Source organism: Orbicella franksi, chromosome 12 (genome assembly GCF_964199315.1).
Source record: "Orbicella franksi chromosome 12, jaOrbFran1.1, whole genome shotgun sequence".
Lineage (NCBI taxonomy): Eukaryota > Metazoa > Cnidaria > Anthozoa > Scleractinia > Merulinidae > Orbicella > Orbicella franksi.
Genome location: NC_138156.1, coordinates 7,295,305 through 7,307,613, shown reverse-complemented (window position 1 = coordinate 7,307,613; position 12,309 = coordinate 7,295,305). Strand labels below are relative to the sequence as shown.

Sequence of the window (12,309 nt, the reverse complement as noted above, 5' to 3'; positions counted from 1 at the left end):
TTGAGGAACAATATGCCCTTTAATAATAAGGCCTTAACAATGACAGAATGTCTGTGGCCTCTATAATATACAGACCTTCCTAATGCAGACACTTAGTTCTAGCTCTTTGGTGCCCAAACCAAATAGATTCAACAATTATTTCTAGTTTATTTAACACTTAATGACTGGTCCCAAGGGGAACAGTGAATTTTGTTTCCCGAGAATCTCTATGTTTCCTGAGATAAAGTTGAGGGAAGCATTGAGATTCGAGGGAAACAAAATTCACTGTTCTCCAAGGAACCAGTCATTAAGTGATCTGTTACATAGCAAAACAAATGGGTCAAACTGGTGGAAAACAAATAATCACTTTATTGACAACTGACTTGCAATAGCGGTCAACATTTCGCGGATAACAGTGAACTGTTTCCCGTTTGACATCATAGTTTTTGCAATGTTGCCTACTCATGGCATTTACAGGAAAACAGTTTCATAGTTAGATGTTGTGTGACCATGAACTAGCCGATGAATGGGCGCGCTGTATTGGGAAAAACGCCAGCTATGTAAAAACTAGCCTGTGTAGCAAGTGTTTCCGTGGGGTTTTTACTCGGTGCTTATGTCTTTATATGCGGTGCTGTCTTCATTATATTCGGTGCTTATTCCATTATATTCGGTGCTTCCCTCGTTATATTCGGTGCTTTCTTCGTTATATTCGGTGCTTTTTTCATTATATTCGGTGCTGTCTTTATTATATTCGGTGCTTTCTTCGTTATATTCGGTTCTAACTTCGTTTGGTGTTTTCTTCATTATTACAGGTACTAACACCATTATATTCGGTGCTCTCTTCCTTATATTCGGTGCTCTCTTCCTTATATTCGGTGCAAAGGCCATTATATTCGGTATTTCCTTGTTCGGTGCTTACTTCATTATATTCGGTGCTTACTTCATTATATTCGGTGCTTTCTTCGACATGATCGTCACCAGTCTTCGCATGGGGCCGTACAATTTGGAGGTAGTCTAGGGAAAGCCGGGAAAAACGGGTGTCACGAAAACTCAGACCCCTCGAAATTAAAAACTCAATTGTTATCACCTGAATTGCTCTATGGCCACAATGGGGCGAGATGTTTATCTTCTCCGGTTTATGTTGTCGCGTCGATCGAACGGTGAAACACAAATATTTAACTTCTCAGGTTTATCGCAGTCGCGTCGGTCAAACAGTGAAGAACTAACAAGGTTTAGAACAGCAGCCGACACTGCTTTTCAAAACAGACCTTTTTTATGCAATCGTATGCAGCAAAAAAAATTTGTTGTTCTCTGAAACATACTCGTTTGATCGCAATCTGCTTTTGACTTTATGTGCGTTGCGTGACTGTCGGCACGTAAAAAGTCAACACGTAAAAGGCACGTGAAGGTCGAACCGATTGAACCGCCATGTCTGGTCTCGAAATGTGAGTGAACGAAAATTGAAATGAAGAACACAAAAGCAAAAACCGACACAACGTAGAATGATTTTTTGAAGGTGTACTATATTTCGGCTGGCCAAACCAGCCTTCTTCAGGTGCAATGGAAGATTTTACATTGGTGCGTGTTTTTATGTAGCCGATATTTACGTAATACCGGACTACGCAAAAGTAATTGATCGTGTAAATTGAAGATAAGCATACGGTAAAATAAAATAACATGATAAAAGAACATAATAAAAGAAAGCAAATGGAAACAATTAATATGTTTCTTCGCGGATGTTCAGACCATTAGGATCAATTGTTCTGCCTTTTTGAATTAAAAAAGCTTCCCTGACCGTACGGATAGAGTCTCGGTTAGAAACGATTTTTTCGATGGGGATTAATTGCATGTCGTTAGCAGTGTGGTTCGGAGAGGACAGGAAATGTTCGGCGGCTGTAGTAGGTTTAGATTTGTTGTTAGGGTTATCTATGGTACGGCGGTGTTCATTAAATCGGTCTTTTAATCGTCGTTTCGTCTCTCCTATGTATTGTAAATTACAGCGGTTACATTGAATCATGTAGATGAGGTTTTTAGTGTCACAGGTCAGGTTGGATTTTATGGCGCGCGTTTCCCCGGTAGAAAAGAAGGTATATGTAGTAAGTCCGTGAGAAATGTAGGGACAAGTAGCACAGTTTTTGCCACAACGGAAAGAACCAGAAGTTGTGTCGGGTTTTGCTTTTGTATTCTTCATTTTATATGTAAAGCCGATTAGATCACTATTGATCCAACGTATACCAGCAGGATCATCGTTCCGTTTGCTTGCTTAAACATTTTATAGAAAATTGAAAACTGGCGCGAAGGCCCCGCCACGAGGCAGATTTAATAATTAACTAATCCAAGCGGTATGAAAAAAAAAAACAAAGAAAGAAATAGAAGTGTTTGGTTTGAAACTTACTGTTTCCTGTAAGAAATATTCACTATTCCCGTTATAAGTTGGAACGCAAACATGGCTATCTCTATGTGCTCTTTTTTTCTTTTTTTCTTTTCTAAATTTTGTTTATTTCTGCGGGTTACGTGCCAACAGTCACGTAACGCACATAAAGTCAAAAGCAGATTGCGATCAAACGAGTATGTTTCAGAGAACAACAAATTTTTTTGCTGCATACGATTGCATAAAAAAGGTCTGTTTTGAAAAGCAGTGTCGGCTGCTGTTCTAAACCTTGTTAGTTCTTCACTGTTTGACCGACGCGACTGCGATAAACCTGAGAAGTTAAATATTTGTGTTTCACCGTTCGATCGACGCGACAACATAAACCGGAGAAGATAAACATCTCGCCCCATTGTGGCCATAGAGCAATTCAGGTGATAACAATTGAGTTTTTAATTTCGAGGGGTCTGAGTTTTCGTGACACCCGTTTTTCCCGGCTTTCCCTAGACTACCTCCAAATTGTACGGCCCCTTGCGAAGACTGGTGACGATCATATCGAAGAAAGCACCGAATATAATGAAGTAAGCACCGAATATAATGAAGTAAGCACCGAACAAGGAAGTACCGTATATAATGGCCTTTGCACCGAATATAATGGTGTTAGTACCCGTAATAATGAAGAAAACACCAAACGAAGTTAGAACCGAATATAACGAAGAAAGCACCGAATATAATAAAGACAGCACCGAATATAATGAAGAAAGCACCGAATATAACGAGGGAAGCACCGAATATAATGGAATAAGCACCGAATATAATGAAGACAGCACCGCATATAAAGACATAAGCACCGAGTATAATGGAATAAGCACCGAGTATAATGAGTTAATCACCGAATATAATAACATAACTACTCAATATAATGACATAACCACCCAATATAATAAAAAAAAGTATCATAAGACAGTTCTGGCGTTCCATACACGAGCATTGTCAGCGATTTCAACAGAGAAATTCTTTTAACCGATAATACGAACAACAAAAACAGCAGCAAGAAGAACTACTATGACAAAAATTACGTAGATTACAGATCTCTCGGTCTTGCAAGCATTTGAGATTTTGCTCTTAGTGTCGGAATGGGAAACATTTACACGTGGAAATGGAGTCGAAGGTACGTCGCATCCAAGGAATTCGCACAATGGCTTCCATCCTTGTTTCACGTTGAAAACAAGAAGCTTTTCTGCGGGAATGACGGCCTGAACTCTCTCGTTGTGTTGCCGGTATTTCACCCTGTAGAGAGCTGTAGCCTCAGGATCGAAGCTTCCATAAATCGCCTGGTGTAAGGTGTCGAAAAAATGCTTTGTTTTCTTCATCCAAGGTACGATATAGAAAAGAATCCTGACATAGAATGGTAACATTTTTGAGCCCAGTTGAAGATGTTCTTTCCAGCTTTTGAGCCAAGCATCTTCGGAATCTCGAACTGTTAGGATAACTTTGGCTTCTGGGAAATCGGCTGAAATCTCCTCGAACCAAAACGCTGGCGGAACATCGGTAACGGCGTCGACGCCTTGATAAATCTCTTTAAAGTTTGGATGGCGATCAGTCTCAAAGCTATCCAGCCATTGCTTGAAGTGAATTTCATAATGCTCTTGGAAGTCGTACACGTTGTATCCAAGAACTTGCAAAGCTTTCGCCAGGCTAGTGGTTCCTGTTTTTCCCAATCCCGCACAAATCACCTTCATTATTCTGATGTGGAATAATCTACTAGGTCAAAATGTGGACCACTCGAACGACAAATGACCCTTGGATCAACTTGCCTTTCAAGACAGTGACGCATTTCAAGAGAGTAACGCAAGTGACTGCCAAGTAACGCTCGATGACCAGTCACTGAGGAGCTCCTTGTGAAACGGTGGCCTCCGGTGACCTATGCGGGGAGCTTGGGGTGGGGTGGGGGGGGGGGGGGCTCCGGCCGCCCGAAAGGGGTTCCGTTGTCTGGCTAAACGTACCGAAAAGGGCAGGGATTTTACATTAGTTGAGGTATATAAAAAGGTAGGGAAATATGCCATCTGGTTATTTGAAACGGCCCTTATACCTAAAATACCTTAAAATATTTCGAACAGACTAGGGTATACAGTCGAAGCTCTCTTATACTGCCACCGAAGAGGCAGAGCAAAGTGTCCGTATTAGAGAGGTGTCCGTATCGGACAGGTCACTATGATGACGTCCCTCTTAAGTGTTCACTGAGAGTTTAGAGTGTTTAGCAACTAAAATCAGGCCCCAAAAGTGAGTGTCTTGTGAATTTCTGAATCTAAATTGATTAACTTTAATGAACTTCTCAGTTACATGCTGTACATACGAATTTTGAAACAAAACGAAATACTGCACCTAGGAACTTACCACACTGTATTATAAAAGTACAATTTTAATAAAAGTGTAGCAATAGTTTACAGGTGCAGCGAACAGTAACTAGAGCAACATGTAAGCAATCTTCCTGCTGTAGTAATTTAAGCCGAATTGAAAAAGTCTAATGTTCTTCTGGGCAGCCTTCACAAGTCGTTGTTCGAGATACAGCGACTGAGCTTTTGACATGCTCTGGTGTTGATATCGCCGAATGATAAAGTGTCAATGTTTGCGTAATCGCCGACGTCAGGAAATGATACATACCGCAAATTATCGACACCTGGTCCCCGGAGTGTCCATAATATAATATAACAATATTTAATCACTTACGCGGCTGAGCGATTCAGTAATACCGGCTTTACCTAGGATTTAGCAAGTAGCCTCTTCCAGCCGCTCAGTTAACTGGGACGCAGCGGGAAAATTGGGGCACAAAAAAGGGGAGAAGCACACCGTGTGACCTCTCTTTCACTTACTTCGGTCTCCGTTTTCTCACGCTGCGCCTCAACTGAAAACCGGCAATACCGTAAAAGAGGATTTAAACCAAAAAAAGTAAGGCTCAGCTCAGGGGAATTATGACAAGCGTATTCCCCGGCCCGGAGCGTCGTGTTGAGTTTTCTATTGTTTTAGACGAAATTGAGTAACATGCAACAACTCCCTTCAAATTGAATCTCATGGAAATTCATTTTTTACTCACCAGAGCTTGCACATCCATAAAAAAATACCCTTCACAAAGACAACAAAAGCTTCTATATTGAACTTTTTGTAATACACGTTTTCTTTTCAACAACCTAAAGAGTTTTTAAGTCATGTTAAGCCTACAGATTTCGCGCCGTAAAAGGGTATTTATTTTAACCTTCTTGCTTTTGACAAAAATAATGCCGGTCGGCCTTCGATTATCTTAACATCATAAGAATAAATTAGATCCATTTTAACCGGGAAGACCAAGAAACCAGAAAGGAAACTAACGTGACTGAAACTGAAAGACAAAAACTTTCCATCATCACCCTCCCACCCCTTCTTCCTTCCCCCGATCATTCTCCTAAAGCGTCTGAAAGTGCGCCCGCGGAGAAAAGTACGTACCACCGGGACTGCGGGAAATTTGGCCAAAGGGCGGGAAAAGCGTACTTTGGGCTCGTCACGCAATCTGACGCTAGGAAAACTCCGCCAAATACGAATCAATAATTAACAAATTTCTACTTGGAAAATGCAAACAAACAAAACCAAACAACAACAACAACAGAAATAAATGAAAAAAGAACAGAAATATAGCATTTCGCGCTTTCTCGTTACGCTGTTACACGTTTTACTAACAAACGACATATTTTAAGGGTCATCTTTGCTCGTCGCCCGTGACATATAAACCAACAAAAACAGAAGCAAGTAGAACTACTATGGAAAGTATAACGAGGGCTATGTATCGCTCGGTCTCACCAATTAACTGTGAGAGTCCCCTCTTGGTATCGGAATGGGCCACATTTACTCGTGGAAATGGACTCGAAGGTACGTCGCATCCAAGGAATTCGCACAATGGCTTCCACCCTTGTTTAACATTGAAAACAAGAAGCTTTTCAACTCTCTCGTTGTGTTGCCGGTATTTCACTCTGAAGAGAGCGGTAGCCTCAGGATTAGAGCTTCCATAAATCGCTTGACGTAAGGCGTCTAAAAAATGTTTTCGTTTCTTCATGCGAGGTAAGATATAGAAAAGAAGCTTAACATAGAAGGGTATCATTCTTGAGTTTATTTGAAGATGTTCTTTCCAGCTTTTGACCCAAGCATCTTCGGAATCTCGAACTGTTAGGATAACTTTAGCTTCTGGGAAATCGGCTGAAATCTCTTCAAACCAAAACGCTGGCGGAACATCGGTAACAGCGTCGACCCCTTGATAAATCTCTTTAAAGTTTGGATGGCGATGAGTTTCGAAGCTATCCAGCCATTGCTGGAGGTGAAATTCAAAATGCTCTGTAAAGTCGTATACGTTGAATCCAAGAATTTGCAAAGCTTTCGCCAGGCTAGTGGTTCCTGTTTTTCCTAATCCTGCACAAATCACCTTCATTATTCTGATGTGGAATAATCTACGTAGACTGCGAGCAGTCTCTCTTTTGCTCAAAAATCCGTGGAGAAGAACGCAAATTGAAGAACTCAAAGAAGAACGCAAAACAACATGAGCGTGCGAGCGTGACAAGCGAAGCCGCGACCGTAACCGTAAGTAGCCCGCGCTACTCGCGGCTCGCGGCTTCACCGTTCCCAGCGTGTCTGTCACGCAGTCACGCTCGAAAGCTCACTTGCGTTCTTACCCACGGATTTTCGAGCAAAAGAGAGACTGGTCGCGCTATATAATCTACGTATAGCTTGGTGACCACTCTGATAAAAAAGCCTCTTCCACTCGTTCAGTTAGTTTAGAAATAGTGCGAAACCGCCAATGTGACGCTTGATTACCAGTCGCAATACAAGGCGGCTACTTAGTTAGCGACAGACCACTATTTTTTTGAAGGGGGTTGGAATTGGGCAAGCTATTGCCCACCAAAAAAATCATATACAACCTCCACCTAAAAGTTAGATAAAAATGTCATGCCCCAGAAAATTGTCCAGCCCCCTCCCCTCAAAAATATAATGCTTCATTTTTTAGTGAGCCGTCACGAAACTAGCCTACAGAGAACATTTACATGGCAGCTGTACTGTAATAGTCTACGCCAATTTCAAAGGGGAAATTAAAGCCCTGGGAACGAGGTTGCTGTGTTTATACAGACGGAAATTAGCCTGGCATCTGAGTCTGCGATGCAGGCTAGTTACTGTAAGAGTGCGCCCAAACATTCGGTAATGCTCACAAAAGAGTAAGACCATTTTCTCTAACGGGGTAAATTTGAAATTTCTGATGATTACTCCCGGAGGGTACTCCCGGAAAAATTGGGTGGGGTGTGCGGGCCTCTTCCCGATAGGCCTGTCCCGATTGTGCTCGGCAACTTTTGACCAACTTTTAGCGTTGGGAGCAACTTTTTGCAGTTCTAGCAAGCTCGAGGACGGTTTTGCCTCCGAGCAACTTTTGAGCAAAATATAGGCTTACAGCACATTTCAAGCTCGAAAGAGTCAACGATTTCATAGAAAACTTCAATTTATGCGAATTTCTTGAAGAGTTATCAACGTTTTGATAAACTTTTTGATAAGAAACATGTTTTCCCTTCACAGACACCTGCTTTGCTAAGCTAAGTTTCAAGCTATTTTTCTTGACCGACGGGTCGGCATGACGTCACACTGAATATTGTAAACATGATAGTGCTTTGTTCCGGAGGTAAACTAGGCGCATGAGAAAGGCTTTTCTTCCGTCATATGAAAAAAATCGGTCAGGGATAAAGTGCTTTGGCAACTGCAATTTTATTTTGTATCTTTGAGCAACAAATCAGAGTGTTTTGTAGTTCATAACTGGCAGGCAGGATTAATTCTTCAAGGTGCCAAGATCATGGTTTCCTTCTTTCTGTCTCTTGCACCACACAGTGGTAGATGTGCGGTACTAATGACACGGTGAGCCACGACTGTCACGGCAAAATAAAATTCGAAACAACAAATTCAAATTACGCCCGGCAAACAGAAAAGGAGATGCCAAGATTTATGTTGGAAGGTCTACGACCGTGCACGACCTGTTGTTTTGCGCTCATACACTATGCATTGACAGTTACGCAGCCACTGATCGTTTCTACGGTTTGGTTGCCAAGTCATTACTAAACAACCCAATGATATTGTGTTTTGTGCACGGTCGAGGCCAAAAAAAGCGCCCAAATACATACAACAAAAAACTTTTTTTCGGGTTTCATAAGCATTATCCTCTGTTAACTATGTCCAGTCTAAGAGAGCTACTTTGGCAATGGATTCGTCACGTTATTTTAAAAAAAGCATTGTTCATTTGTGTCACGCAAGACTGAAAGTCATAATCGTTTGTTTGTTTTAGACAAGGTTGTGCAAGGTTAATTTCGTCGCTTTAGGGTAATGTCTGTTGTTAAGTTTGCTAAAAGTCAAATACATCTATGGAAGGAATAATCTTTTAACTGTACCCACTGGCGATCTTTCTTTGGTTTCCCTGGCGCACATTTCTCATTAGTCGTTTAGAACGGGTTGTTATAGATGTAAAATTCAATAGTGACAGCAGTAGTTGTGAAATTATAATCTTATTACAATGAAATTGTGTTGTAGTTTGAGCTTCAGTACGTCAAGGGGTCGTGGATATTTGATTTATCACCTCACTGAAAAAGTGCTCTTCGTTAGTTTAGCTTTGTCTTGATAATCAACTGACGGAAAGTAACAAGCATAGAGAAATATTTGAAAATCTTTTAACTGATGATGCGAACAACAAAAACAGCGACAAGAAGAACTACCACGAAAAAAATAACGAGGGCTACGGATCTCTCGGTCTTCCCAAACTGTGAGGTGCCCTTCTTTGTATCGGAATGGGCCGCATTTACTCGTGGAAATGGAGTCGAAGGTACGTCGCATCCGAGGAATTCGCACAATGGTTTCCAACCTTGTTTCACATTGAAAACAAGAAGCTTTTCTGCGGGAATGACGGCTTGAACTCTCTCGTTGTGTTGCCGGTATTTCACCCTGTAGAGAGCTGTAGCCTCAGGATTGAAGCTTCCATAAATCGCCTGGTGTAAGGTGTCGAAAAAACGTTTCATTTTTCTCATCCAAGGTACGACAATAAAAGGAGGCCTAGTATAGAACTTCATAAAAAATCCTGATGCCAGTTGAAGATGTTCTTTCCAGCTTTTGAGCCAAGCATCTTCGGAATCTCGAACTGTTAGGATAACTTTGGCTTCTGGGAAATCGGCTGAAATCTCCTCGAACCAAAACGCTGGCGGAACATCGGTAACGGCGTCGACGCCTTGATAAATCTCTTTAAAGTTTGGATGGCGATCAGTCTCAACGCTATCCAACCATTGCTGGATGTGAATTTCATAATGCTCTTGGAAGTCGTACACGTTGTATCCGCTGAACTTGCAAAGCTTTCGCCAGGCTAGTGGTTCCTGTTTTTGCCAATCCCGCACAAATCACCTTCATTATTCTGACGTGGAATGGCGTAGGGCTAGCTTACCTGAATGCAAGAGGTTATATAAGTTTTCTTTCTCGCGAGGCCAAGGTGCGGTGAACCCATGCACTTTTGCGTGACTTAGCAAAAAAAACCAAAACAATAATAACACCCCCTCAGGGAGTACTTTCCCGAGGAAGGAATGGGAGCGAGATACGGAGAGATTACCAAACCTGGACTTTTAAAAAGGCCCCATTTATATGGTCTCATCAGTTACCCTAGACAACCCTCCCACCAAGTCACCTTAGCTAGCCGAGGTAACTTTTTAACTTATTTCTTTGCAAAATTTAACTAACCATTTACAAGAGGATCGCGAATCCGTCTCGGGGTTGCCCTACCTGCCGAGGCGAGACAACTTGCCCACCCGAGTTGTCTCGCCTCGGCAGGTAGGGCAACCCTGGCAGTTGAGAGAACTCTTTTATCATATAAACACTTTGGCTCTCCTAACGGGGACAACTCTCAGCGTGGCGAGTGTCACGAAATGTCTAGATTTAGGATTTAAAGCAGAAATGCGTATCAGAGAAGTGAAATTAACTCCGCAAAACCCACTTTGATCGAATGAACGAGGCCGAGGAAAACTAAAAGAATTCAAAGAGGGATATTTGCACGTTTGATTATTCAATAAGGGTTATGAATCATCATGCGGGGTCAACTTTGACTCGGACTAGAGAGTCGACGTTTTCATCCCCGGGGGAAGGGGGTACTCCCAGAAAAATTGGGTTGGGGTATGTGGCCCGCTCCCCAAAACCCTTACCCTATTTATGACCAAAATCTGCGATTTTCTCTATCCTATTTATGACCTGACCAAATATCCGATACCCTATTTATGGCCGTTGCTGCTGACAAAGTTGCTCTAAACATAATTTATGAAGGGCTTTTGTTGATGGTCTTATCGATAATGATAACAAAGTAGCTTCTTCTTAAAAACATAATTAATTCAAGACCAGAGTGCAAAAACCATATCCAATTTCTGACCAAAATCGATACCCTATTTATGACCAAAACGGCTGATAAAACCATACCCTTTGGGGCCGCACATACCTATATAGCCCATATAAGGGAGTACTCCCCCCCCCCGGGGTTTTCACATATATACGCTCGCTAAAGTTGCCTCGGGGGGAGGGTTGTCTCGGGTACCCGAGACCATATAACTGGGGCCTTAGATGGCCTTGGTTCATCCAGCTTTCTTTTCAAAGTAATTGAGATGGAGAATAACGCAAGGAACTCAGATCTCGCTGTCGTCGTTTGCAGAGATCAATTCACCAGTAATTATATGAGTTATCTTTGGTGATGGACGATCTCGTTGGACGTTACCATTCGCATGTGGCCGTTTCATGGCTTTAGCTGCTCTGCTTCTTCCCAGGGGTGGGGTGGGTGGAGGGATTTGGCATACTTGTCAACGATGAAAAAGAAGAATTCTGATTGTCTACCTTAATAGAGGTTCGAATTTTACCATATCAGTACATCGTAACAAAACACACTTGCTGGATCAACAGTAAACCACTACAGATTAGAATCCACTTGCATACCTCTGCCTCTAACTGCCAAAATACCGTAAATCCTCGAATTAGCGCCCGGGGCGCTTATTTCAAATTTAGGAGAAGATGCGGGGGGGGGGCTTATTCAAGGGGGGGCGCTTATTTAATTTTTCCCAAGTGGTGGCCTGACATGATCATTTTTTTTAATACATCATCTGCGCGTAAACAACATCATAAGCTGTTTATCGACATAAAAAGCTGTTCCTAAACTGGTTTAAATCGCGGCACCGTTAGTTCTTAAAGTGTTCAACGTGTTCACTTAACGTGTTCACAAACTGAAACAATGTACAAATCTAATACTACACGACAAAAACTACACATCCTTTGTTGTCTCAGTCCTCGTCCACAAAATGGGGGTAGGGGAGGGGCCGATAGGAGGGGCGTTTATTCAAAGGGGCGCTTATTCGAGAGGGGTGGGGGGGGGGCGTTAATTCGAGGATTTACGGTAGCCTCTCGACAGCGGCCAGTCAGTCAATGATTGACGTAAAGTGTATACAAAACCCTAATTTTTATTGTGAAAGGTCACGATCACCAAACGTGATCCATACCACGCGTCGTTGGTCCCTTTCTCTGTTTAGTTTCTGTTTTATTGATCAGTATAATTTTTACAAAAGATGTTGCACCCTCGAAAAAAAAAACAGGTTTAATATTACACCACTACCTCCTCATAACTGCCACCTCTCTACCCAAGCCGGCCGTCGTGGTCCTGTGGAGAGGTTCAACTGTATAACTCTTTTAAGAATATAACAAAAAGAGTGCTGATAAACATTGTATTCCAACGCATTTTAATACAGAACTTGACGCTTCGTATGCTAGTTAACATACGCTTTCAAAAGTGACCATTGCTCCTGCCATTACAAACTTTTACCACACATGGGCTCTCTCGTTCCGTTCGTGCTTTCCTTTTTAGGAATTATTCTCTTTTCTTTCTTTCTTTCTTTCTTTCTTTC

The 12,309-nt window shown here is 42.0% G+C and overlaps 3 protein-coding genes across 3 annotated transcripts; all 3 read right to left on the bottom strand.

Moving 5' to 3' along the window:
- Positions 1-2,511: 2,511 nt before the first annotated feature.
- Positions 2,512-4,281, bottom strand: LOC145464469 (uncharacterized). Its single transcript, XM_081448382.1, has one exon. It carries the CDS (start codon positions 4,087-4,089, stop codon positions 3,367-3,369), a length of 723 nt encoding a protein of 240 aa, XP_081304508.1. The 5' UTR covers positions 4,090-4,281; the 3' UTR covers positions 2,512-3,366.
- Positions 4,282-4,325: 44 nt separating this feature from the next.
- On the bottom strand, positions 4,326-6,800 carry LOC145463840 (uncharacterized). Its single transcript, XM_081447632.1, has one exon. It carries the CDS (start codon positions 6,798-6,800, stop codon positions 6,078-6,080), a length of 723 nt encoding a protein of 240 aa, XP_081303758.1. The 3' UTR covers positions 4,326-6,077.
- A 2,266-nt stretch (positions 6,801-9,066) lies between these two features.
- On the bottom strand, positions 9,067-10,246 carry LOC145463839 (uncharacterized). The gene is made up of 2 exons (XM_081447631.1): positions 10,160-10,246; positions 9,067-9,759 (listed from the first exon to the last, which is right to left on the bottom strand). The coding sequence occupies exons 1-2, from the start codon at positions 10,244-10,246 to the stop codon at positions 9,067-9,069; spliced, it is 780 nt and encodes a 259-aa protein (XP_081303757.1).
- Positions 10,247-12,309: the final 2,063 nt, after the last annotated feature.